This window comes from Pezoporus wallicus, unplaced genomic scaffold, assembly GCF_028554395.1.
Source record: "Pezoporus wallicus isolate ANWC-B61680 ecotype Strahan unplaced genomic scaffold, APGP_CSIRO_Pwel_v1 contig_14112, whole genome shotgun sequence".
NCBI lineage: Eukaryota > Metazoa > Chordata > Aves > Psittaciformes > Psittacidae > Pezoporus > Pezoporus wallicus.
This window is the reverse complement of record NW_026642865.1, coordinates 67,980-93,979: the sequence shown is the minus strand read 5'-3', so window position 1 is coordinate 93,979 and position 26,000 is coordinate 67,980. Positions and strand designations below refer to the sequence as shown.

Genomic DNA, 26,000 nt, shown 5'->3' with positions numbered 1-26,000 from the left:
TGAATAAACAACACAAAAACACCCAAACCAAGGCGAACTGACGGGAATCGGCCGCTCTAACAAAAAAACTACCTCCGGTTCACCCAAAGTTTATCCCTTTGCTGGTGAGTTTGGCAGCGTTGGAGGAAACGGGCTTTGCAGGGGTCCCTGGGGGCTGCGTGGCTGGCTGCTTTCCCAGCCCAGCATGGATTGAGGCTGCAGCTCTGCGTGACGGAGGGGCCCAAAATAGAAACTTTACCGCGAGCGGGGAGGAATAATACTTTTCCTGCAGCCGTGCAATAGCCTTGAGGCTGCTAACGTGGTGATAAGCGGTTGTTTGCCTGTGCTCTGGAGCAAGCGTGGTTTATCTCTTCCTTGTTCCAGGCCTGGAGAGAAAAAGCCTGTCGATTCCGCTGCCGTGGGACCACCAGGTCTGTGTTTTATCATTTCTCTATTCCAGCAGCGCCAGGAAACCTGATTTATATTACATAGCACAAGGCTGGTGGCCCTGCTGTGCTCTTGGGTTAAAAGCCAGAAGGAGAAGGTGCAGGGGAGCTCTGCTGCTTTTCTTTCCTTTTTTTTGGGGGGGGTGTGTGCAGATCTGATGCTTTAGTTCGTGGTGGTTTATGGGCTCGGGGTGGGTCATGGATGCGGATGCTCCAGGATGCTCCCCCCCTAGAGCCGTGTTGTTCCGTGGCGCCAGGAGGAGGAAACGTTTGCAGCCGCCTGTACAAACAAGAGGCCCCAAGGAGGAAACGGCATGAGCCAGGCGGGGGAAAATCCCAACCTCTCTGTGCAAAGCCCAGGTCTCCAGGAGAGGATTAAACCGCAAATAAACCGGGATTCCCCCTTTCCTCCTGTTCTGCCCCAAAACCGGTGCTTTCAGGTGAGGCGATGCCACTGCCTCGTGCAGGAGCATGGTGGCAACAGGCAGCTTTAGTTTGGTGGGCAGGAGAAAACCCGCACCCTCCATTAACAACCTGTGTTAAATACTGAGCTAATTTGAGCTGGTTTATGAGCACACTGCTCAGGGTGATAGTGTCTGTAGTAGTTCAGTGGCCGGTTGCCTCTTGCAGCAGCCACCCTGCACAGGTTTAAATGAGTTTTCCCCCTTTATAAAACTCTGCAAATCCTTTCCTTTTCCTTGCATCTGCCCTGAAGCACGGCTGATAAAAACAAAGACTTTCCCCAGCTTCAGCCCATCTCCAGGAAAGAAAATGATATTAAACTTGAAACAAATTACATTGCGCATTCGAGTGAGGATGCTCGAATGCATTTTCTTTTCCTAATGACAGAGGCAGTGGGAATTGCAGCACCATTAACTTCTCCTTTTGCCTCCTGCAAGTTGTCAGCAGCTCTCCCCCTCGCCTAGTAACTACCTCATCCAGTGGGTTGGATGCTCTGCTGTGGCCCCAGCACCTTTTGTATGAGCTCAGAGCTGGAAAACAACCACAGAGCCCAAGGAATCCTGCGGGACGAAGCTGGGAGCAGCAGGGATGCAGGGTTTGCAGTGAACTCTATAGGAGCCAGCCCGGCCCCAGAATCCAGGGCTGTTGCTTCCCATGGCGTTTCCCTCTGTTTTGTGCCTTTTGAACCTTTTTGGTCTTCTCACTGGTGGTGGAGGGCGGGAGATGGGGAGATGCCAGGCTTTAAACTGCTTCCAGCCTGGAGGAGGATCAGCCCTGCTGCTGGCTCTTGGAGTGGGAAACTGCTGCTCGGAGGGCGATAAACATTATTAGATGTCAGGGAGAAATAAACCTGCTGCTTTTTTTTTCCTGTTTTCTGGGGCTTTTTTGCTGTTTTCTGGGGTTTTCTTTTCCTCTATTTTCTGGGTTGTTTTTTTTTTTTCCCCTTTTTTCCCTGGTTGGTTTGTCAGTGCTTTGTGCTGCATTTGAAGCAATGGGAGATGGGGACCATGGCACCAGAGCGGCTGCATCAGGTCATCCCACTGACTCTGGATATCAGATTTGGGTTAGACCTTGAGCACTGGGCATGGGTCAGGGCCCTGCAGGCCCAGGGCAGAATTAAATCACTGTATTCCATTCGCAGGCACAGCCTCCCAAGGGTCCGCATGTGTTTGGGCTCACACTCTGGGCTATGGGATGCATCCATTCACCCCTGCTTGCTTCCATTGCTCCAGCCCTTTCCCAAGTGCTGGTGGCGGTAGCACAGGCTTCGTTGGCCTCTGCCACACCTCCCCTCCCAGCCCCGTGCCCTCGTGGCTCCGGTAGCAGCAACAGGTCTTTCCAGTCCTGCCCTGGGCTGCATTTTGGCACGCGGTCCCTTCCGGAGCTCCCATTGCGGCTCTTGGGCACGTCTGCAGTGGGGCGGCACCCAGGGAGGGGGAAAAGCACCCGATGCGTCACTGGCTCTCTTTATGTTGGTAGTTGTAGCTTTAAATAAGCATTAAGCACCAGTAAATGCTTGCAGGGCTACCCCTGTAGCATCAGGCTGTGTCCGCACCATATCAAGATCACTGGGGCACACAGAGCATCACCTTCTACCAGCTGCTTCCTGCCTGTTGGAAGGAGCATCCCCATCACCCAGCACCCGTGGGGTGAAGGTAAAAGTCAAACTGGTGCATGGAGCACCATGGGGAGCAGGCTGGGGCTCCCAGAGGGTGGGCATCCCCCTGCGGCATGGCTGTATCCCAAAGCCAGGATGGAGTCTGCTGGGTCTGCATCCCACATGGCAAGACAAAGTGTGGGATGGGGAAAGCTGGCAAATCTGATGTCGTTTGGGGACCATGTAGGTTTTCTGGATGGTGAGCAGGATGAGCCACAGGACCAATGGCCAGTGATCCCAGCGCAGATCCCAGATCACGGCATCTCCCTGGCTCCCTGTCATCCATGGCACCACTGCGATGCTTTTCCCTGTGTTTCCACCTCCGCCGCGCCGCTGCCTGGCTCTCCATGTTAACAGATGGCTGGAGTGACAATTACTGCCTGTATTTATAAATTCCTTGTTGGGCTGTTATCCGGCATGTGATAGAGCTTTACACAAACAGAGAGCCGGGAGTCACTGCTGGCTGTTGTAACTGGAAAGGAAATTATATGGCACAAAGCGCTCCAAAAGAGCGTGATGGGCTCTGCTGGGGAAGCAGCTTCGGTGGGTGCATGTGAAATGAGTTTGGTTTGCATAGACACTGGTGTGAGTGGCACCGTCTAACTGGCGTCGCATCCCATCCCATTGCTGCATTGCAAGGCTGCTTTTCATGGCTCCTGGAGCTAATTTAATTGCTTTTCTCCTCTTTCTGGTTATCACGCTCATGAATTTGGAAGCTCTTAATGCAAAACAATTAGGGACGGGATTCCCTGGGGAATGGAGTGATTTCCTGTCTGGAAATGCAACGGGTCTTTCATCCTCCCTTGTCCCTTCTTGCTTGATGCTGGGTACCAAGTGCTGCTGGTTGGGAAGGCTGATGGTGATGGCTGGTGCTGCAGGCAGCACAGTGAGGGTTGCAGAGGATGCTGGTGATGTTACAGTTAAATCAGCCACCCCTTGGGAATGACAACTGGGAAAGCAAGGTGGTCTGTGGGGAGGTTACACCTAAGCAGAGGATGGGTGAGCTGGCCTGCTTAGGAATCTGCGTCTTTGTCAGGATGTTGGGATACAAGCAGGAAAACAGCGTTCGTTCCTTTGCCAGCATGTTGTGCCCTGAGCATTCATGTTATGGAGCTCAAGTCATCTGCATCACCTTGCTGGTGACCTTCCCTTTGGTGCTGCAGCTACCAGCATCTCCTGAGCATCCACTCAGCTGCTCACGTCTGAACACCCTGAGGACCATAGGGCTGCCGCAAGCTCCTCCATCCCTTGTGTGGGGTGGCAGTGGAGGACCCCGCTGTGCCTGGGTTTAGGGTGATATTTAACCATGGTTTGTCATCCTTTCTAGCCACTGAGCAAGGGAAGGGAGAGGGGACATAAAACATGGGAGCTGTGTTTGCAAGCAATGCAGGTGTCAGCAAGCAGCATGTCCTGGGGAGGCTGGTGGAGGCACCATGGGGTTCTTCCCAGCATCAATCTGCCCACACCACCTTTCATGAGACCTGGAATTCGCACAAGCTGAGGTGATGGGTTCAGACTGAAACAGGGGAAGTTCAGGTTGGATATAAGGAGGAAGTTCTTTACTGTGAGGGTGGTGAGGAAATGGAATGGGCTGCCCAGGGAAGCTGTGAATGCTCCATCCCTGGTGGTGTTCAAGGCCAGGTTAGACAGAGCTTGGGTACCATCCATGGTTTAGTGTGAGGTGTCCCTGCCCATGGCAGGTGGTTGGGACTGCATGAGCTTAACGTCCCTTCCAACCCAAGCCATTCCATGTTTCTATCCACCACACTGAGGCCCCTTCTGCTCCTTAGGGAGCCACCTCACAGCACGTCCCCACTGCCTCCCCATTGATGTCCCCATCGCCACTGCAGCCCTGTGGCACTGCTGGCACAGAGCTGAGCTGCCCCTTTGAGCTCCCATCGCTCCTGTTTGCTCCTTGCCCATCCCGGGTGCCTCGCACGGGCAGGAGGGATCAAAACCACCTTTGTTCCTCCCAGCTGCGCTGCTGCCAGCGCTCCCTGTGTGGTTTGCCCTGCTCCCATGGGCTGGTTTACAGGGAAGGGGAAGGACAAAGAACAGCGCTCGGGGGGGGGACTGTTTAACCTGCAGGTGCAGCTGGAGCTCTTGCCTCTCAGTGCAGCCAGCAATGGTGCCAGCAACACCCACATGGGCCCCAGCTATTTCTGCATTAAGTATTGGATGGAGCCAAACGTGATCTGGGTGTGTGCAGGGAAAGCAGAGGGGGAGCAGCCCCGCTCCTGTTGCTCGGGCTCATGTCAGCCCGGCCATCTGCGTCTCAATGGGAAAGGGGTTGTAAATAGGTTCTGCTGCTTTCCTTTCCCATGGCAATAACTTCCCCAGATGACTGAGGGTAATTACAACACCTTGGTCCTATCTCGCTGATGCCCGCCTGCCTTGCCGAGCTCGTGCTGTGGCAGATGTTTGCTGAGAGGACCCCAGGGAGACATGGAGAGGGATTTTCCTCCCTGAAGAACTTAGCATCAAGGAGGTGTGTGTCTTTGACTGCTCTCCTCTGCTCTGCAGGGAGGTAAAGGGGTGGCTGGCGATGCAGCCGTGTCACCCTGACGTAGGTCCAGCCATGGGGTGGTCTCATGGAGGGCAGAGCATCACCAGAACCGAGGTGAGGAGCGTGTGCTCTGGGGTTAGTTGGTGTGCACCAAATCCCTGTAGTTTGGGGTTCATTTCATCACCTGGATCCCAGCTGTGATTTACTGGGAAAGGTGGAAGTCAGCACAGGGATCCCACCTCCATGGTTATTCTGCTGTGTCTGGTTAAGGTGGAGAAAGCCCTGTGTTTTAAACCACATAAACACCCAGCAAAGGGGAAGGTGCTTGGTTGCATCCAGCGCGTTTACAGCCAGCACAAAGGGAGGTCTCCCATGCATGAGCCACTGTTGTGCCATGGATGTGATGTGCCAGCAACGTGTAAAGCTGGGAGCACACTCAGATCCCTGTCGTTAGTCCCTTTCCTAAGCAAGGAAAAGGAAGCTCCGGTGACCTCTGCATTAGAGATTCAACCAGGAATAAGGAAACGAGAGGATTTTCCCAACCATTGTGCCAACAGGGGTGCTCGGTATGGGAGGGTCCAACTTAATGCCATAAACCAGATTGGATTAGGACGGATTTGCAGAGGGACAGACTGGGAGAGCGGCTTATTTAGGTTTTTAGCAGCCGTGTCACAACTATACTTGGTGTTGCAACACGCTGTTGCGTTGCGTGCTCGCGTTGGGGTGCTGGCTTTGAGGGCTCAGTAAGCAGCAGGGCTGGGCACAGGGGAGATGCTGTTGGGTGGCCAAGAGAGGGAGGGAATGGAAGAACACGGCTAAATAAGCATCAGGAATCTGACATCTTCCTTGTCTTGTGAGTCTGAGCCAAGTCCCTTACCCATGAGATCGCAGAGGGTGAGTACCCATTATGGTTTGGATGGTTTCATACTGTTGTGGGTCTTTTACTGTGAGTTAATCCATCGTTATGCATGTGGCTCTGTGGTGTGGAAGTGCCTTGGTGTCCCTGTCCTGATCCATGTGCTTTTGCTGCGCTCATGGGCATGGCCTTGCCCAGGCTGCAACAAAGGGGCTGCCCTCTTCTGTGGGGCTCAACCTTCAGGCTGACCCCATGGTGTTTCTATGCAGTACCTGGGCTTTGGGCCTTTTCTCAGTGTTTTTACCCCATTTCTCCCTGCTCTGGCACCGCTCCATTCTTTACAGTAGGATTTTGCATCACATCCTTCTGTCTTTGAAACCCCATCTCCCTTCCGGAGCTGTCGCTGCCTTCCCCTATGCCTCATGCCCAGCCCTGCTCTCCTGGGCTGCCTTTTGCTCAAGGGTGTGAAGCAAAACGTTGCCCAATTCTTTAGTAACTTCCACAGAAGAGGTGCTTCCCCTTGCAGCTGCCTGCTGGGAGGGATGTCACCCTCTGCTCAGCACCGATTCCTCCCTCCTGGTGCTGGAGAACCACAAGGCAGATGTGAGCTTGGCTGTCTCACGGCGCCCGCCTACTGCTGGAGTCGTGCCGTGTTGGGATCAGGGAAGGAAAATAGGCCACTTATCGTGTGCGACAGACACAGCCACCCCCGGAGCCTTTTGTCTGTGAAGAGAGGGATGCAGTGATGAATACCCACGTCAGTCCGGGGGCAGAGGCAGCTCTCAATGTGCCGGTGAGGCAGCTGGGCATCATCGTCTGTGTATGCTCGCAGGCTGCCTGTAAACACACCATGGAGGGAGGTGGATGCTGGAGGGTGGATGAGGCTGGAAGTGTGGGGAGCAATGGGAGATGGCTTCTGGCTGAGGATGGAGATGGGGAGAGGGGTTGTTCCGCTATGAGGGTGTTTTAGGGGGGAAACCTCCATGGAGACGTTTCCACAAGCTGTTTGGGAAGTCTTGAACACCTCATATGTCCTCATAGGTCCAGAGGAGGGTCATGAGGATCCAGAGGAGGCTACGAGGATGATCAGGGCCTGGAGCACCTCCTGTATGGAGACAGGCTGAGAACGCTGGGGCTGTTCAGCCTGGAGAAGAGAAGGCTGCGTGGAGACCTCATAGCAGCCTTTCAGCATCTGAAGGGGGCCTATAGGGATGCTGGGGAGGGACTCTTCATTAGGGACTGTAGCAACAGGACAAGGGGTGATGGGTTCAAACTTGAACAGGGGAAGTTGAGGTTAGCTATAACAAATAAGTTCTTTACTGTGAGGGTACTGAGGTGCTGGCATAGGGTGACCAAAGAAGTGGTGAATGCTCCATCCCTGGCAGTGTTCAAGGCCAGGCTGTACAGAGCCTTGGGTGACATGGTCTAATGTGAGGGCAGGGGGATCGGAACTGGGTGATCAAACCAGTCTATGTTTCATATGGGTGCAGGTGGGTCCACAACTCCAGGAGATGGAGATGGAGATGGGCTGCCCTGGTCCTTGGCTGCTTCCAGGGCAGGCAGTGTGCCATGGCCAAGTCCCATGGTGGATGCTCTCCTGGCATGCTGGGGTCTCCCCTTTCTTCAATCAGGCAAACCATTCCTGGGTTACCAAACCAGATGCAGCAGGCACAAAAGTGCCCATCTCCCATCCCAGTGCTGGAGATTGGGTTCTATTCAGTGCCAGGAGCATGTGTGCTCCAGGGGTTTCCATCTCCCATGCTCCAGTGCAAAACCCAGGTCAACAACAGCAGCAACAGATAAAAACCCAACCTACGACCTTCAAGTTGTGCTTTAATGATTGGGCATCCACATGAAAGCCCAACCAAGGTGAAGGCAGCAAACCCCTCATTGTGGTGGTATATAAAATCTGGATCTGGGGTGTGTTTTCACATGTCATTTGCCATTTCTGAAGCCTGGCTTAATTATAATAATCACCCTCAGCAGACAGGCAATTAGTAACGCTCTTGTATTTCTGCTGAGCTCAAACTTTGTGTCACAAATGCGTTGCTTCCTCCGTGGGCTGATGATGATGTGAGTGTGGGGCGGGCAGCATCCCCTCTGCACAGGGTTGAAAGGGGCATTGAGCAGTTCCACGCTAACTGGCAGCATCTGAGCTCTCCAGATGAGGATGCTCCATGGCAGGAGTGACTCACCCATCTCCTGTGTAGCTTGAAAGGACTAAAAAGGCATGCGGAGGCTTTCGACTCTCTCCCTAGAGTGCCCTTGTGCAGCAGCAGCTGGGTTTGGACAGGCGTTGCCAGGGATGCTGCAGTCCCAGCAATATTTCCTTGGGTTCATGCAATTTGCTGCTCTTGGACCATCTCCCCATGACATCTCCTAGGGGAGAAGATGCTGTTGTTACAACCAAGCCTGTTTTTTGCTCCCCATGGGTAGCAGAACAGGGCTGGCTGTTGCGGCTGGTCCTGTGGGGTGTGCTGGGTCAAGGGATCACTGCCTCTTTGCCCATAGTGATGCTTGGATACAGGAGTATGAAAAGAGGCTCTGCTCTGAGTTGGGGTGATGCTGGAGCAGGGAGCATAAGCAGGACCAGGGATGCAGTGCTGACACAGAGGGTTTCCAGCCTCCCCTCACTGTTATGGGTAAGGCAGCAGAGCTGGGGAGGCTGGAGCTTCCCCAAAGCACCCCACTTTGGAGAGAGAGCCCATGGGGTTAATGCAAACAGTGGCTGGCCAAGTGACAAAGGTCCTTTTGGGAGGGCTGAATGCCCTAACAGGGCCTGGCAGAAGGTGGAGGGGTTAGTGGCCTCCTCTACTGCTTCCCTTCGCATCAGAGACTCCCCATCACTGTGAGCACCCCAAAGCTGCCACCCAGGCATGCAACACCCCCTCTGGGACATCCCTCACAGGGGGATTGCCCTTCTTCTCTCTCCCATCTCTTGCCATGGAACTCCTGGATCCTTTTCCCTAACGGTGCCAGGGGAGAAGCCAGGCTCTGGCAGCACCACCCTCCAGGTGAGCCATAACTCACTGAAGCACTGCCCTTGTCCTGTCAACTGCACCAGCTGCCCTCGCCCGGTTTCTCCTCCCCACTGGGGCTTTTTCCTCCCCCTGATCAAAACTCGCACTTTCTGTTCCTGGAGTGCCTTATTGTGGGGAGGAGCGGAGCAGGTAACTCAGTCTTGCAGGGCTCAGAGTGATGGGGGGGGGGGGGGGGGGCTTAAATACCAGCTAAAAGTGATGGAAAGGGATGACAAACTCTTGCTGGGGAGCACCCCGAATGTGCCTTCATGGAATGGCTCGCACAGGCTGATTTGGGGGTGGCGGGTGATGAGGTCGGTGCGGGCATCCCGCCGCACAAGCGCTGTGGCAAGGGGAAAGGAGCTCTCCCGGGCGTGAAAACTGTGTCGGAGTTACACAATGAGCCGCTTCCCATCCCGCTGCTCCGAGGCGGAGCGGCAGCGCTCTGCGCGCAGCCGTGCGTGCTGCGTGGGTACCCGCGATGCGCCTGAGCTCCGCAGGGAGCGACCGCACCGGCCCCGAGCCGCCGGGCTCCCGGTGCGCCGGACACGGGGGTACGGCCCCGACGGATGCCGCTGACAACGGTGCGAGGAGGGCCCTGCGTGCAGGTAACGGCGAGGGTAGGAAGGGAGGGCAGCATCCGAACGGACTCCGCTGTGACCCTGCGTGAGGACAGGCCCGCTGTGCATGGGCCCCCCAGGCTGAGGTTTAACCCCTTCTCTTTCCCCATCTCCTGCAGGGAGGACTTGGACTTTGCTGTAAGATCAGCCTGTGGGTTGGATGCATTCATCCTCCTGGGGTAGGATGCGTTCCCTGCGCTCCTTCATCAAAAGGCTGCATCTTTAACCATGGAGGCAGTGTTTCCCATGGGAATACAGGGCTGAGCGTGTTTGGGGAAGGGAAGCTCATGACCAACATACAGGCTGGCCCCTCAGCATTCCGATGTGAAGCTGGATGAATGCTGGAATTGCAGAATAAACAGCTCCAGTTTCAGGGCTCCCTGGAGATGCGTGTGCATGGCAAGGGAGGGGGGGGGGGCAATGAAAGCTATGCTGCTTGGCAAGTGTTAAAGGAGAAGCTGCTGCTCGGCACAAAAGCTGGTCTTACACAGCACAGGTCTGTTCAAGAGATATTTAATTCCCTTCTGAAGTCCAGGCAAATGGGGAGCTGCCATATGGTGTCTGATGGCAGCAGGGAAAAAAGGGCTCTTTGCAAAGCAGGGCAAGGTGCGGGGCTTCAGATTGTCTTGAAACAGCTCTGTTATTAAGGCTGAACGAGCTGGGTCTGTAGAGCTACCCATGTGGGTTAATGCTGGCTTGGGGAGGCAAAGGGTCCTGCTTGTGGCCAGCATCACGGACTGATGCTGAGGCCTAGCATCCTGGGTATTACTTTTATTAAGTTGCAGAGGCTGTAACTTCTCTGCCTGTGAGTGGCTGAGCAGCATCAGGATAACGCGGCTGTGCCTTGAGGAGGATGCAGCTTGAACCCCGATAGAACAAGGAGCATGTCCTGGCTGCCACACAGGGAGCAGAGCAGGTCCGCATGGGGACAAGCAGGCTCACAGAGGGGGAATTTCAGGGCTCGTTTAAACAAGGAGGTTTGGGCATTCAGGTGCTTATGGAGCACTTTGGGAAGATGGATAGGTGCTGTGCTTCTGTTTTCAGGGTGGTTTGAGGGATCTGGCGCTCAAGGGGTCAGCATCCCTCAGCCATGACCCAGCTGCCCAGGTGTTCACACTGCAGGAGGGACAGCAGGGAACAAGACTGACCAGTTCCCCATGAGGAAACAGGCCGTTCCCTTAGAGCACAGGGAGTTTTCTTTGGCAGAAACAAAGCTTTGTCCAGGGTGCCTTTGCAGGGCCCGGCCAGGCTGGCCCAGCGCCCACCAGGGCACTTCCCACTGGTGCTGAGGTGCTGTGCCAGCACAGACCCATGGATGCAATGGAGGAGGGTGACTGCATGGTCTCCTTGCCGGGATCTGGATGCACTGCCTGTGCACAGGGAGGATGGGACAAGAGGAGCTCTGTGGTGAGCTGCAGCGTGGAAATGTGCCAGTACTGAGCAATGGCTCTTTGCTGTCACACCAGCAGCAGTGACTCCCCGTGTCATCCCCTGCATCCAGGCTGCATCCTCCCCAGGGCAGCAGAACAGTCGGTGGGAGGAGGTAGCAGTGCATCATCCCCCTTCCTGCAGGTTAGGAAGCACATGTCCCCTGACATGGCTGGGAAATGGAGACATGGGGTATGTCCTGCAAGACTTCATTGTGTCTTTTCTCCTTCCCTGAAGCAGCATCTCTGGTGGGGATGCAAATGGGCTGGATGTCCACAGAGGCTTTCAGAGCCATTGCACTAAGTGTCTGCGCGCATCCCAGTGAGCAGAGGGACTGGAGGGTGCAATGCTGCAGCTATGCGAATAGGCAGAGGTTCCTTCATTTTAATTACAGTATTTAATCACCCCTGAAGGCTCCAGGCTGCAGCACCATCTCTGCGTAGGAGGCAGATGCGAGTGTGGGTTCGAGCAGTGTCATTGTACATGATGCACCCACAGCCTGAGCTGGTAACGAGAATTAGTGGAGTTTGTCATCCACCTCTGGTGACTGAGTGGGCTGGGGAGCAATGAGGCACAGACTGGCTGAATCCTGTTCCACACTGGGATTTCCATCACATCAAACTGGGATTGCATCCCACTTCCCAGCTGTGAACTGCTGAGGTCCTGCAGCAAACCTGTCCTCAGCACCCATCACACCTGTAATAAACCCCAAGGGGGAACCACACAGGGTTTAGGGATGCTGGGAAAGCACCTCATCCTGGAATCCTCTTGCCTGATGGGATGTACCCCATGGCACAGGGACACACTACTGGTATGGTGACAGAGCTGGTACTGCAGGGACCAGGGCTGCTGCTGGGTTTGGGTGGGATGATGGGGTCTGTGATGCTGGTGGGAGGGACAGTTTTGGGTTTGCCATGTCACCTTGGCCAGGCCGCTCATCTCAGTCAAAGCTATTGCCCTGGGGAGATCATCACACCTCAGTACATCGCTTGCACCGGTGCTGGCTGCTGCATATGGACACAGAGGACTCCCCAAAGGCTGTGCTTGAAGATGGGCTGTGTCATGTCCTTTATCATTGCTGTTCTCTGGTCTAGATCCTATGAGTACCACTTCAGCATCACTTGGTGAGGCTTTGGGGGTGAGTTTTTGCCCCTCTGTGTCATATCCTCAGGTTTTGCAAGGGGAAAAAGGAATTCAACAGCACACTGAGTGGTCCTGTTCCCTGGAGAGGATGCTGTGGGACCAAATGGGAGGATGATGGCAGAGATCCTCCTGACATTCCTCTGAAACAGAGCAGAAAAAGGTCCTACCTCATTCCCAGCTCCATTGCTTTGCATCCCAGCTCCTCACTCATTCCTCTCCTGGCACCAGGTTTTAACACCCCATGTTTTTTAGTTAAAATCAGGCCTTTTCCAAAGTTCCGGGGTACCACAGGTTTCCTGCATCATTTCCATGCATGGCTCCAGCCAACTCTTTCTTCATTGACAGTATTCCTGCGCTGGCGTCTCCAGTGGGAAGACGTGGATTTGTTGTACTCCAAATGTCCATAGGGAATACAGATGCACTAGAAGATGCTTGCTCGTGAGAAAGCCTGTAGTCAGCTACGTGCTATCTTGTCTGTCTGGTTTAGCCTCGTGGTTAAAGTCAGCCCATGAACTGCAGGACCCAAATGATGCTGAAGCTTGCGATGATGCTGAAGCTTGTGATACTGTGGTAAGGCTCCCAAGCAGCCAAAAAGTCCCTTTTATTGCACAGCCCTCATTCACTCTCAAGCTTGACCCAGTAATGGCAAGCCAGGAGCAGGATGCTCTGGGCTGTGTCTGGCTTGTGCTGGGATGTGCTGATGGAGCTGAGTGCTCAGAACGCAGGACCTGGGGCTCTTGGTTTGTATTTTTGGCCATCCCTTTCCTGTATTTGTTCCGTTGGAGCAACGACTGGGTTGTGGGGTGGGTACAGGGCTGAGGTTGAGGCTTGGTTTGGTTTTGAAGCTCTTCTAGGCTCTGTGCTGAGAACCCAGCAAACTTGGAGCACTTGGATCTCCTTTTGTGGCCTTCCTTCGAGGGCAGGGCTTCATTGCGAGCCGGTCAGCGAGTGGTTAAACCCTTTGTGGTCAGAAATGCACTTAGCAATGCTGCCTGCAGCCCTGGCCAGGTTTCTGCTTGGCTTGCAATGCTCCTTATACCCACTGCAAGTCCTGGGGTCTGGCTCAGCCTGCACCCCAAGTCCTTCTCTCTCGTCGTAGGGTCGTGGGATGTGTGTATATGGAGAGGGTCAATGCGTTTGGGCAGCGTTGTGTGTGAGCTCTTGCACGTTGCTGTGTGCCCTTAGACCCTGAACTGCTGCCTGGAGGGGACGGGGACGGGCAGAGCCTGGTCAGCAGTGGTGCCATCTGCCTGCTGTGCACATCTGGCAGAGAGCTTGGGGATGCTTCTCTGCCCTCCTGGGTACAGGCATGGGCTCAAGCAGAGAAGGAGCCAGCATTTCCCCAGCACATCTGGTTCCTTTCTGGTGGTGTCTGGATAAATACAGTCCTGGAAGTGGCTGTTTTCCCCCTGAGCTGCTGCTGTGCTGGTGCTGGGTTTCTGGGACAGGACAGACCTGCCCAGAGCCAGAGGTGATGCCAAGAGATCTGTCTTCATTTACACTTGTTTTCTAGAGCTGGAATTCCCTAATCTTGGCTGTGTTTTACTCCTAAGCAATGTGTTGCTTGGAGCAGATTCTGCAAAGCCCTTTGTTCAGGCACGCACAGGGCTTGGCACTCTGCAAAGTACCTGGGCAGAAACACTGTTGTCTCCCCAGGTGACCTAGTGGGAGCAAATCTGATTGGGATGGATACTCATAAGGATACAGGGATGCTCACCTGGTAGAGGAATTCCTGCTATTTCTTTACAGGATGTACATGATAAGAGGAATCTGGGACTGTGCCTGCACAGTCTTTTGCACCAGACTTTGTTCAGTGCCACATCCATGCATGGATGGTCAGATGGATTCGTTGTCCCCACCAATTCCCTTCCACTCAGTGTTGAATGGAGAAAATCTGCTCAAAGAGCTCTGACAGCTCGGTTTGCAGATGTGCTGCCTCCTGCTTCCAAGCCTGCTCCTGATCTCAGTGCACAGGGGATGAGCAACTCAGGGAGAGAGGCACAGATGTGTGAAAGCCCATCACATGCATCCTGGCCTCTTTCTCTTAAAATAGAGCCTGCGATGGTCAGAAATGAGCTTGTGCTGCTGCTCCATGGGTGCAAAGAGGCACCTTGCAGCTGCCTTAGGACTGGAAAGGGCTGGGGATGGCTGGCTGGCTGGATGCATGGATGGATGGATGGATGGATGGTGGATGGATGGATGGATGGATGGATGGATGGATGGTGGATGTATAGATGGTGGATGGATGGATGGATGGATGGATGGATGGATGGATGGATGGTGGATGGGTGAATGGTAGGTGGATGGGTTGATGGGTGGATGAACAGATGGGTGGATGGATGAGTGAATGGATGGGGGGTTGGATGGATGAGAGATGAATGGATGGATGGATGGGTGCATGGATGGGTTAATGTGTGGAGGGATGGAAAAGTGGATGAGGGATGGGTGGATGGTGGATGGGTGGACAGGGTCACACTGCCCAGGGGGTTGAGCTGTGCTGCAGCTGGCTGGCTCCCTGTGGGCACCAGGCCAGTCCCTCCTATGCCGCAGCCTCTTGGCTGCTCCTCTCCTCCCAGTAGCTTCTGCTCCCGTTGGCTCACTGACTGCAGCAGCATCCTCGCAGCTCTCCCAGGATCCTGGTTTAGGTGCGTGCAGGGGGATGAGCAGGGTTCAGTGTGAGGGAGGGTGTAGAGCAGGGGGCTGACTGCTCAGTGTGGGTGCATGTGAGTGCTTCCCTCTCTGTCCTGTGGGTCCCAGGACCCCACTCACCCCAAGTGGCAGTGGGAAGCAGGAGGAGGAGGAGGGCACTGCTGGGAATGCTGCTCCTCCTGCCACAAATGGGTTATTTTCCTAGCCTCCGAGCTTGGTGAAACACTTCAGATGTGTTCTATTTTGAACTCCTGTCTGATGGGCAGCACATTGGCCCTTTGGGTTATGCTACTCTTTGAGCTGAAGGAAATCTGGGGTTGCTTTTGCTCTGGGGGTGGTTGCCTGTGTCCTCGAAGGCAGCAGACGCAATGGCAGTGCTGCTGTGGTGCTTCCATGGGGATGTCACTGCTTTGACGTGCTGCTGTCCCTGCTCCTGTGCTGCGTTGCCTTGCCCCGCGCTGGCCCCATGCCCAGCTGCTGCAGCGGGGATGCTTGTACCAGGCTCACTCCTCAGAAGGCATCACTTCCACCTCCTGGGGCACAAACACGCTCGCTGAGGACATGAGTGACTCTGATGAAGAGGCAGCTTCAGGGCAGCCCCTTTTGCTGCACAGCAACTGATGCAGTACTGCCTGGAATGCTTTGCAGGACCTTTGCAATGTGGCTTGGATGCCAAAATTAATCTAATCACAGCCCAAAGCCCTACACCTGCACCCCGTGACAGTCTCTGTTGCGTTCAGCATCCCCTTGCCGCTCCCAGTTCGAGTCGGTGCATGTTCAACACTGGGATGCTCCATCCAGGACCCATTTACAAATGGGGTCAGGCAGACCCAAGAGCGGAGGGGATGGAAGAGGAGAGGACGATGCTTTAGGGCTGCCATGGAAAATCACCAGTGTGCTTGCCAGCTGCTGGCTCACGCTGGCCCAGTTCTGCCTGTCAGGCTGCGAGATGTCACATCCCAAACGTGGCATATGGAGCTTGGGCTCAAATTGTCTCTTTTCTGGGCTAACGGATAAAAAACCCTCTTGAGCAGTGCAGAAAGCACGCAAGCACTGCATGGGTTTGCTTATTCACATGGCTGATGGAGAGCAGCCAGCTCTGTCTGATCAGGGCATCCCTGTCCTGTCTCTCCATGCTGCTGATGGGCATCCTGGGGACATAGTAGGTGGTGGCCTGTGATCTCCTTGCCTAAGGTCCATGGTGGAGGTTCCCCTGGGCCCTGTCCTCACTCTTGTCCTCCCCTTGTCTTTCAGATGCCCTGCAGTAACCTGTCCATGCACAGAAGGACCTGCCTGCCTTAGCCAGCCCGTCCTGCCAAGCATCCCGCTAGCAATGGCCTCAACACCCCAGTGAGGACAACAGGACCAGGACCGAGTGCCCCTCACCACCACCACATCCCTTGGGAGAGTCATGGAGGCCCCCCCAGACGTGCCTGTAGGGAATCTCATCGACTTCGACACCGAAACACCCGCCTGCATCCCTTCAGAGCCCTCAGCCCCCAGTGGCAACGGGCACCAGGGGGACACGGGGGATATAGCTGGGGAGGAGAGCGATGCCACTGAGTCTGCAGACAGCGAGAATGACATGGGTGACTCCCCCCAGCACTGGGGCAGGTACCACCGCTCCTCATCCAACGAGTCCTTCTCCTCCAGCCAGAGCACCGAGTCGGCTCGGGATGAGGAGATGGCTGAGCGCAGGGAGTTCATGCGGCACTACGTGGAGAAGATCTTCACTGGCGGGTGAGTGAATGGGGCCTGAGAGGGCTGCTAAGGGATATCCCATGGGATGGGGTCTGGGTGCTCTCCCACTCTGGTTTGTGTCCTTCCCTGTGCCTGGATAACGCAGATTGTTGCTCCCCAGTGTTGTCAGAGCTAAGGCGAGGATGCAGGCTCTGCCCTGTATCCCTTTCTTAGGCATATCCCAGCTCATCTTTCACCCCCAGCTTCCCACCCCTCTCCTTTCTCCCTTTTCGCATGCTGGGGTTCTTCCCATGCCGTGGTCTCCAACTCTTCTTCCCCACTAATCATGCTCCTGCCAACACCAGCAGCTCACCATGTGCCCCTTGGTCCTGCAGCAGCCCCTGGCTCCCACCCCAGCCCTGCATCCCCCCCAGCTCCCATCACTGTGGTCTCCATAACGCTGTGGCTCAGTGTGTCAAGCAGGATTGAGCAAACGGAGCGTGACGAGCAGCAACAGGGGTTGTTTTTGCTCTGGGGCACAGTGCTTGTCTCTGGAGCTCAGTTTCTGCTTGGACTGTGTTTAGCTCTTCCCTTCTCCCTTGCCTTTGGTTTTCCCCCTGCCAGGGAGGAACAAAAGAGCAGCATAAGACGAGGGATGGCAAAATGGATGCTCCTTTTCCTCTGCTTTCTCCCGGTATCGCAGGACCAGGATGGAGGTGGAGGAGCTGAGCCATGCTGGCTGGATAGGGAATGCCAGACACATCCTCACCTTTAATAGTGTTTTTCCCTCTTTCTACCCCATTTCAGAGAGGATCTGGACCAAGAAGAGAAGGCCAGGTTTGGTGAGCTCTGCAGCAGCGAGAATGGGAAGGGCAGGGAGTGGTTTGCAAGATACGTGAGTGCCCAGGTAAGGGGAGAGATGGGCAAAGGAGCAGTGACCCTGCACTGGGGCTTTGGAGCAGGAGGCTCGGGCCAGGGAAATACAGCAACACCCCAAAGTGATACTTACGAAGGGAGGGAATTGGGGTAAAAGGAGGAACTTCAGTACAGGGAGATAGAGAAGTGAATGAATACATCTTGACGCAGTTAAATACATCCTTATTGCAATGTAGGAACAGAAGTCACCTCTTTTATGTAAAATGACATCTCATCAGCACTCAGAAATGTCCTGTTCCCTACAAAAACAATTCCAAGAGGCAAACCCCTGTCTCCGGGAGGGAGGCTCTGCCCATCTCCCTGCATGGGGGCCATGGCGGGGATTGAGGTTGCTGCTTTACCTGTGCTAAACCCTGGGCTTTGTGCCTGCAGCGTTGCAACTCCAAGTGTGTCTCGGAGCAGACCTTCTACCGCCTGATGCAGTCCTTTGCCCTTGTGCTGTTTGAGTAAGTCAGGGGTGGGATGGGGCTTTGTTGGACCACCAAAAGCCGACAGGCAGCACCCATGGGTTGCCACCAGTGGGTGTCTTTCTTTACCAAACCATCCCTCTGTGATAGGTGTCACCAGATGGATGACTTCAGCCCTGCAAAGAACCTTATGACCATGTGTTTCACCTACTACTACGTGGGTAAGAGGCACCTGCACCCTTGGGCTCTGCTTGTGTTGGTGGTGAAGCGTGCCCTGTGCATGGGAAGGGTGATGGAGAGTACCCAAGCTTGGCTGATACTGAGCTGAAAAGAGCCTCCATGGCCAAGAAGCAGTACAAACCTTCCAGAGACCCTCGCTGATGCTCATGCTGATGCTGGTTTGCCATTGTTTCTATTCAGGGATGTTCATGGCTAGGGATGTTAAGGGTAACAGGGATTCAATAGGTACGTAGCGAATATGCTGGAGAGGGACTCTTCACTAGGGACTGTAGTGATAGGACAAGGGGTAATGGGTTAAAAGTTAAACAGAGGAAGTTTAGACTGGATATAAGGAGGAAGTTCTTTACTGTGAGGGTAGTGAGGCACTGGAATGGGTTGCCCAGGGAGGTTGTGAATGCTCCATCCCTGGCAGTGTTCAACGCCAGGTTGGACAGAGCCTTGGGTGCCATGGTTTAGTGTGAGGTGTCCCTGCCCATGGCAGGGGGTTGGAACTGGATGAGCTTAAGGTCCTTTCCAACCCAAACCATTCTATGATTCTATGTGTGGCAATCCCCAGATATTCCCTGACCCTGGGGCTGTGTTGTGAATGTCACAGCCCAGAACCACCTTGGTTTATTGCTTGGTGTGTGGTGGTCACTCCGGGTTTCTTATCCAAAACTAAGGGGAGGATAAAGACCTATGGGAATTGGGATGGGTCCGGCCTGTGCTGGGAGCAGGTCCCCCAGGAGCTAACAGCACTCAGGACCATGCATCCAGCTGAGCTCCTGATGTGTTGCCCACAGGCAAGACCCACACACTGCCCTTGGAGGCCAAGGAGAAGCCCATGGGCAGCATCGACTCGTACCTGAAGTCAGCAAATAGCTGGCTGGCAGAGAAGAAGGACGTCGCAGAGCGGCTGCTGAAAACCACATCAGCCAAGACAGAGAACGTCAAGGGCTTCTTCGGGGGCCTGGAGACCAAACTGAAGGGTCCTACCAGCAAAAAGAGCGAGTGGGTACCTCTCTGTTGGGTGGGATGAGGCAGGCACCAAGGCAGAAACCTCCTGGGTGCAGGGTCACCATGAGGCAGGAGTTATCATGGCCATGGGAAGGGGGTTGGTCCCATACTTTGTACTTTGGTCATTGGGTATCACATAGTATGGGAGTCCTATGTCCCTTGGGGGTGGAAATGTATGGTTCTAGGAGGTGGTGCTGTTGCTTTGTGATCTTCTGCATCACCTCTGTATTGGGTTTGACTGGGATGGACAACACAGTCCCTTAGCCACTTTTCCGGCCTTGGGGGACAGTGGCGTGGAAATAGGGGGGCTTTCAGTGGGGGTGATCCCCTTTCTGGTGTGGGCAGGGCTTTACCATATATCCTGTCATGGGGGCGGGTTTTTTGGGAGCTGACACTGATTTCTGTGCCACAGCGAAGGGGAGGACAAACCAAAGGAGAAGCTGAAGAAGACGGGTGAGTAGAGCCAGTGCTGCTGGTCATGGCATCCCCAGTGAAGGAACAAGGGTTGGAGGTAGTATGAAATAACCATGACCATGCATTGCTGGACCTGTGGGGCCAGGAGAAGGGCAGGAAGATGCTATCTTCTCTGAGCCCTTAGAGAATTGCTCTAAAGGAGCCTTCACAGCTCCTTGCTTTGGAGCAATCACAGCTCTTATCCCACAGGACATCTTGTGGCATCTTGTCCCCAGTGGCAGAGCTTGCAGAGGTTTGGGCATCCACTGCCCCTGAGCTTTCGTGTTGCACCAGTTTCCCCTCAGTAGCTATGCGTGCTACCCATCAGTGTTCCAGTCCCTCAAGTATCCTTCTGGGACATCCATGCTTTGGTCAGAGCTTTTACCTACCCACAAAGGGCAGCCAAAACTCCTGTTCTTGTTGCTGTGGATGTGTTGGGGATGAGTATTTGGTTTGCAGACCATGCCATCACAGCTGCTTAGGCACCAAGCTGGAAGGGGGTCACATACTCTGCCCATGGGTGGGGAAGGTGGGAGCCATCCAGACCTTGGTATATAACTGTGTCCCCACAGTTTCCGTGCAGAGCCCAGAGGAGGAGAAGAAAGGAGAGAAGATCTACCTGTACATGCACCTCAAGCAGCAGCCCATCTGGTAAAGCCTGCCTGCAGCGAGCAGGGTCCTGGCCAGTGTTGTTCTCCCTGGGGAGGGGATTACTCTTCCTTGTCCACACCTTCTCCATATGTTTATGAGTGCTTTTAAGCTGCTGCTGCCCCTAAAAGAGGACATTGATGGCTTTTGCACACCTCTTGGGCCAGCGAGAGTGTGTTTGCAGCCACTCAAGGAGCTGGTCCAGAAATGGACCAAATCCACCAGTCTTGCTTTAGACCCCCTTGAATCATCTCCTGGCTCTTGGGAAGTGGGAGAGCTTGGCCCTGGGGGGACCTGGAGGCGTAGAAGAGATGGGAGATGGGGGGTGGCCATTCCCAGCATCTCCCTCCCTCCCTGCAGGCACAACCTGAGGTTTTGGAATGCTGCCTTCTTCGACGCTGTGCACTGCGAGCGAAGGAAGCGGTCCCCCACCACCAGGTAGGATGTGTTCCCATCAGAAAAGGAGATGCTGTGTCCCCTCCAGCCTCACAGCATTCCCAATGGTCCTAAGCATCACCAACCATGGGGAAACACTTTGCTTTCTGCCCCTGATGGCAAATCCGTGGGACTACTGGGCTGTGGGGTGCATCCTCCTAGGGATTTAGGTGCATGAAGGTTTTCTTGCTCATTTTGCACCAGTTTTGCAAGGGCAAAGCCCTAGAGGTGTGCCCAGAAAACCCAGCTGGGTTCAGGCTGTTGGTGCTTGTTTTGCAAGCAGGTATGGGGAAAGATGCTTAGTGCAGCGACAGGGAGGGGATGCTCTGGGTACCGGCTATCCCCAGGGGAGCTGTGGACATGCTCTGCCAGCACAGCATGGGGACCAACACCAGGCAACCAGCAGGGATGGGAGCTGGAGATGTCAGCATCACCCCTGAGGGCTGTAGGATGGGAACAAACCCTGTAAAGGGAAGGGGCTGCTTATTTGGGAAGGTGGCTGTGTGCTGGGAGCATCTGGGTGCCTGGGCATGGGAACCCTACAGGGTGCAAGGGTGGGTGAGATGCTCACCAGGCTCATGTCCATCTCTTGCTCCATTATGGAGCTGCCAGGAGGACTTGAGCAATTCACTCCTCTCTCGACTGCAGTTTCCCCCTTGCTGCGTGTCTGTGCAGTGCTTTGAGGCTTTGAGCTCTCAGGCTGAGAGCACTTGAACAGCCCCTTTTCTGAGCAGCCAGCCCTCCTGCGTCCCCCCCACAACCTGAGCTAAGCCACAGCAGCCCTGCCTCACACCATGGGTTGCTCTGCTAGGCTGAGCGTGCCGATCAATCTCTGTTTTCTCCTTTATTGCCTTTCTTTTCATCCCAAGCAAGCCACCGAGAGAACCTATTGAACAGTTAATGTAACCATAACTGCATTTGCTTTGATTAAGCCCCAAATTAGCAGCAGCAAGTGTCTCACAAGGACATACGCCACCGGCAGCTGCTCTCTGCTCCGAGTGCCTTTCTCAATTAAACTGATGGCTGAGTCTGCTTCTGCTGCAGAAACAAGCCCACCTAACTAATGAGCTTCAAGAGCTGCACCTTTGGAGTGCTCTGAGTATCTCAGTGGGGGTTGGAAGGTGGTAGTGATCCCCCCTCAGCCCTCTGGAGAGGATAATGGATGCCACTGGGCGAACGGATGCCGCTTGTTGGACTGAGGATTAAAAACCCTGGCAGGAGGAGCTGGTTGGTGAGGGCTGGTGTCCCATGGAATGGGTTTTGGAACACCAGGGGTGCTGCTTGGCCACGGAAGGTGTCTGGATGGCCCGTGGTGACAGGGCTGTGACCATTTCTATGGGGTGGTCAGGGCATCTCTGTGGTGTTTGGGCTGCATCCTCTGGGGCTGCAGTAAAGCAGGGGAGGTTTTTGCTCCTGTTGGTGGGGAGGGCAGGGGATGGGGGAAGGAACCAGAACTAAACCTCTTTTTCTCTCTCTTTCCTCTCTCTGCCTCTAACAACCTTCCTTCTGTCTCTTCTTCCCTCCTTTCCCCTCCATCCCTCTATCTTGCATGATCTTTCACGCACCACTCTTGTCGGCCCTGTTTCTGCTGCCGCTCCAGAGGGAACACTGGGGAGGAAGAGGAGAAGAGGTGTGTCTGTCCCTCTACTTCAGTGCGTTAGAGTCCAGAGGCCAATGCTCACTTCAGGTCCAAACCCTGCCCTGGGGAGGGGGGTAACATGTTTCAGGGGGGCTCTGAAAGGCCCTTTCTCCGTTGAGGAGGAACGGCCACCAGAGATTCGACTCCATGTGCATTACCCACTCAAAAGGGCCTTTTTAATGTGGCCTTTTATAAGGAAACTTGACCAGTTTCAAGCTGTAGTATTTTGCTATGGGAATCAGATGCCCACTGATGGGGTAGCCAAGGGCTTACGCTGGGAACAGCTCCCCAGGCAGGTTTTGGACATGAACTGAGTCTCTTCGTGGAGAAAGCATCCCCCTCTCCTGTCTTTCCTGCTTGCTCCTGGCTTCTGCTGCCACAGAGAGGTGCTGAGGGTCCTTTGCCAACTGAAAATGCTCAAATGCAGCCACATCCATTGGTGTTCTGAGTTGGGATTGGGGCAGGGGGAGAGCCATGGCTCTCTTGCTGGAGCATGGGGTAGTCAATCTCGGAGCAAATCGCTGCAAGTGATGGCATTAGCAAGAGGATGAGGGTTCTTTGAAGCTTGGCAGTAAATCTCCCACGTGGCTAAGGCATGCACCAGCAAATGGATAACTGGAATACTGCTCAGATAGAGCATTGCTCAGGTCGGCTGTGTGGGGTGAAATGCTGTTGCTGAAAGACGAGTGATGCCCAGTGGATGAAGCCGCATCTTACAGGCACAGTTCTCCCCATTGTCTGCCCATGGCAAGACATTCTTGGGTACACCAAAATACAGGCAAGGTGTTAGCACACCGTGGGCTTACACACCCCTGTGCCTCCCCCATTGTGCTAGTATGAAGATCAAAGGGCTTGAGTAGAGCCACATGTGAGCTTCCCCCCTTCCCAGGCATGTTACTCCCGAATAACAAGCCAGATTTTTCTTTGATAATGTTTTTTTTTCTCCTCCTTCCTCCCTCAAAAACATAAAAAGGCAGGAAAAAAATTGTTACAAACATGCTGCTTCTGTAAGTGGGCCAGTGAGGTCTGTGAAGTTTCGCTTCCAGATTTCAAAGCCCCCTTAATTTGATTCTTCTCCTTTCTTTGCAGCCTCCAGATTTGGATGTGGTTTTCATTTGCTATTGTGAGCTTTATCTGGAAGAAATTACACCTCTTTTTTCTTCTTTAAATACTTCTAAATATACCATACAAGTTTCCAGAGCCCTGTGAATAGCAGCAGCTCTCTCCCTGAGACTCGGCTCAGCACCTTCCGCATGGGCTGGGCTGATTGGGGTGAGGACAGCCTCACGTCCATGGGGTCAGCCTGGATGGGCACTCATCCTTCTCCACTTTCAGCAACACAAACACGCTCTGGGGCTGAGCTCGCCCCTCTGAATGCACTGTGAGACACCTTTCATCCCAACTGCTGTTTTCACCCAGCGCAGCTCCTCCCATCCCGCTTGGTGTGCTGGCGAGCTAGTGCGAGCTGTAAGCGTGTGATGCGCTCCTGGTGCTCTCCTCTTCCTTCTCCTCCATAGAGCTATTTTTCTTCTACCTATCCCTGTTTTTCCTTGCTTTTCCTCCTCTTATCCTTGCCTGTAACCTCTCGGGATGGGGCTGGCTTCACCTGGTGTGCATGCACTGAGCCCCTGCTGCCACCACCTGAGCACAGCACCACAGTGACATTCCATGACATGGGCTTTATTCCCAAAGCCCCCACAAGTGGGACACCCGGACTGGGAGTCGTTTCACCACCTAGAGTTGGTTGCCAACATCTAGAGCACATAAACCCCTGTCCTTTAAGGCAATGCTGCAGTTGCATTTGCTTGGGAGGTGGAGTAGAGCCAGGGAGTCTTCAGGGCTGCACTGTGATGTTGGCACTTTGGCCCTTGAGTGGGGTCATAGGAAAGAGGACGGGAGCTCCTTGTGCTGTCGGAGGGGCAGGTATGTTTGGGGAATGGCTTGCTTGGGGTTTGGGGTGTTGGAGCCCCACTGCAGATGGGGGAGAGGTGCCTGGTACCCTCGTGGTACCCCTCCTGGGCTGGGGGGGCCTTCAGCATGCGCCGCAGACCCCCTGCTTCCTCACTCATCCCCCATGCCAAAGCGATGGCACTGAAGATGAGAGATGCAAGCTCTGTGCTGAGAGGCCAATGTTCCTCCTAGCTATTAACCTTCAGGAGCAAGCCAAGCTTGAAGATGACTCTCCTGTGACATCTCTTTCTTTGCCCCAGAGCGAGAGACCTGCGGATGGATGCAGCTGTGGGAGCCCATCCTGCACCCCACATGCCAAGGGGTCTTGGTGTTCTCTGTGTCCTGGGGCGGGGGGATGCAGGCAGGGGGTTCTGGGGCGATGGTGGTGCCAGACGGGTTTGTGCCTTGCAGGGAGAAGTGGTGCCACATGACGCAGGAGGAGCGTGATGACAGCCTCCGCTTTAATGAGAACATCACCTTCGGGCAGCTGGGGTGAGCAGGGCGTGGGCTATTGATGGGTGGGCACATCATAGATGTTCCATCATTGGGGACATCCCTTATGGTGCAGAGGATGCTTGGTACTTTTCCTTAGGACCTGCTCCTATCTCTTAAATTGAAATCTCAACACTGCAGTGTCTCTTGGCACGCTTTCCCATAGCTGAGCATCATCCCAGTGCCTGCTACAAGGGGGTGCAGGGGCAAAGAGAAAGGTGGGGGAAAAAAAGGCAGCCTGGCCCTTCCCTCACCAAGAGCATCTCTGTCCTTCCTCAGCACCTTCATCCACAACATGCTGGCATTCGGCCTGAACAAGAAGCTCTGCAGCGACTTCCTGAAGAAGCAGGCGACTATCGGCAACTTGGATGAAGGTAGGGGAGGATGCGCACCCCTTCCATGGGATTCCAGAGGGATGGAGCCCTCCTACCTGGGTGGGATGCTTCAGCACCCTCCCAGCACCGTTTTCTCTCTCCTCCACAGAGCAATTCAAGCTGCTCAGTGACCACATTGAGCAGATGGCTACCGAATAGCTGCCTGGCCATCGCGCTGCGGTTGGAGCAGGCAAGATGGGGAAAGAAACCCACCTTTGGGGATATACCTGTAACCGAAGCTGTGCTGCTTTGAGAAATCACACACACAAGCTGCAATAAAACCTGCATGATCATCCACCAACCCTTAGCGCTGCACCAAGGCAGCACATAGAAATAGGAGCTAAACAGCCCCCCTGCCCCTCGCCAGACCCCCCTCGCATCTGTTTTCAGAGTAGACAGCCCCAAAAGTGTATTTTGTGAGTAAAAAAGCAAAACCAAACCCAAACAAATGCAAAGAGAGAGTGACTGCTGCAGGCTCCAGGTGTGTTTGCGGGAGCTGGATTGAGGGTCTCCAGCCCCACCATGGGATGCTGCCAGTGGTCCGGGGTGTTCCATGGCATGACAGCAGCAGAGCTGCCAAACGTGTTCACTGCTCGGTGCCTTCCCCAGGCTGCTGTGGATGGTGGTAAATCCAAAGGAATCCAAGGCTTCGACCCTCCTGTTGCCTTTCCCCACTGGCATCTGCATGGAGGCTGGAGCTGGACCAGGGCTATGGGAGGTGATGGCAGGGACCACATCCAGCCCCTGGGGCCATATGCAGCCACCAAGGGAAGCCAATTCCCCTGGGAAAGCAGCTTCCAGTTTGACCCATCTCCCTCCATAGTGAGGCACTGGGTGTTCTCACCACATGGGTTTGTCCTGGCAATGCAGGAACTGGCTGCTGGGGATGGCAATGGGATGCAGCAGGCATCTGGGTCAGGGCAACAGGTTGGGTTGTGTACCCAGGATGTCACCACTGCCTGGGGGCATGGGCGGTGCGGGGGC

General features: G+C 54.6%; 1 protein-coding gene across 5 annotated transcripts; it reads left to right on the top strand.

The window, feature by feature from the left end:
• The first annotated feature begins 62 nt into the window (after positions 1-62).
• KIAA0513 (KIAA0513 ortholog) lies at positions 63-25,486 on the top strand. Of its 5 annotated transcripts, none has more exons than XM_057432951.1 (13): positions 63-410; positions 16,021-16,506; positions 17,254-17,353; positions 17,755-17,828; positions 17,940-18,010; positions 18,812-19,019; positions 19,438-19,478; positions 20,051-20,129; positions 20,487-20,564; positions 22,162-22,191; positions 24,562-24,642; positions 24,922-25,016; positions 25,126-25,486. In XM_057432951.1, exons 2-13 carry the CDS (start codon positions 16,178-16,180, stop codon positions 25,173-25,175), a joined length of 1,236 nt encoding a protein of 411 aa, XP_057288934.1. In that variant the 5' UTR covers positions 63-410; positions 16,021-16,177; the 3' UTR covers positions 25,176-25,486. The 5 variants fall into 5 exon arrangements, with proteins under 5 accessions (XP_057288934.1, XP_057288935.1, XP_057288937.1 ...); XM_057432952.1 differs by lacking the exon at positions 63-410 and adding an exon at positions 5,815-5,944; XM_057432950.1 differs by lacking the exon at positions 63-410 and adding an exon at positions 9,261-9,534.
• The last annotated feature ends 514 nt before the right edge of the window (positions 25,487-26,000 follow it).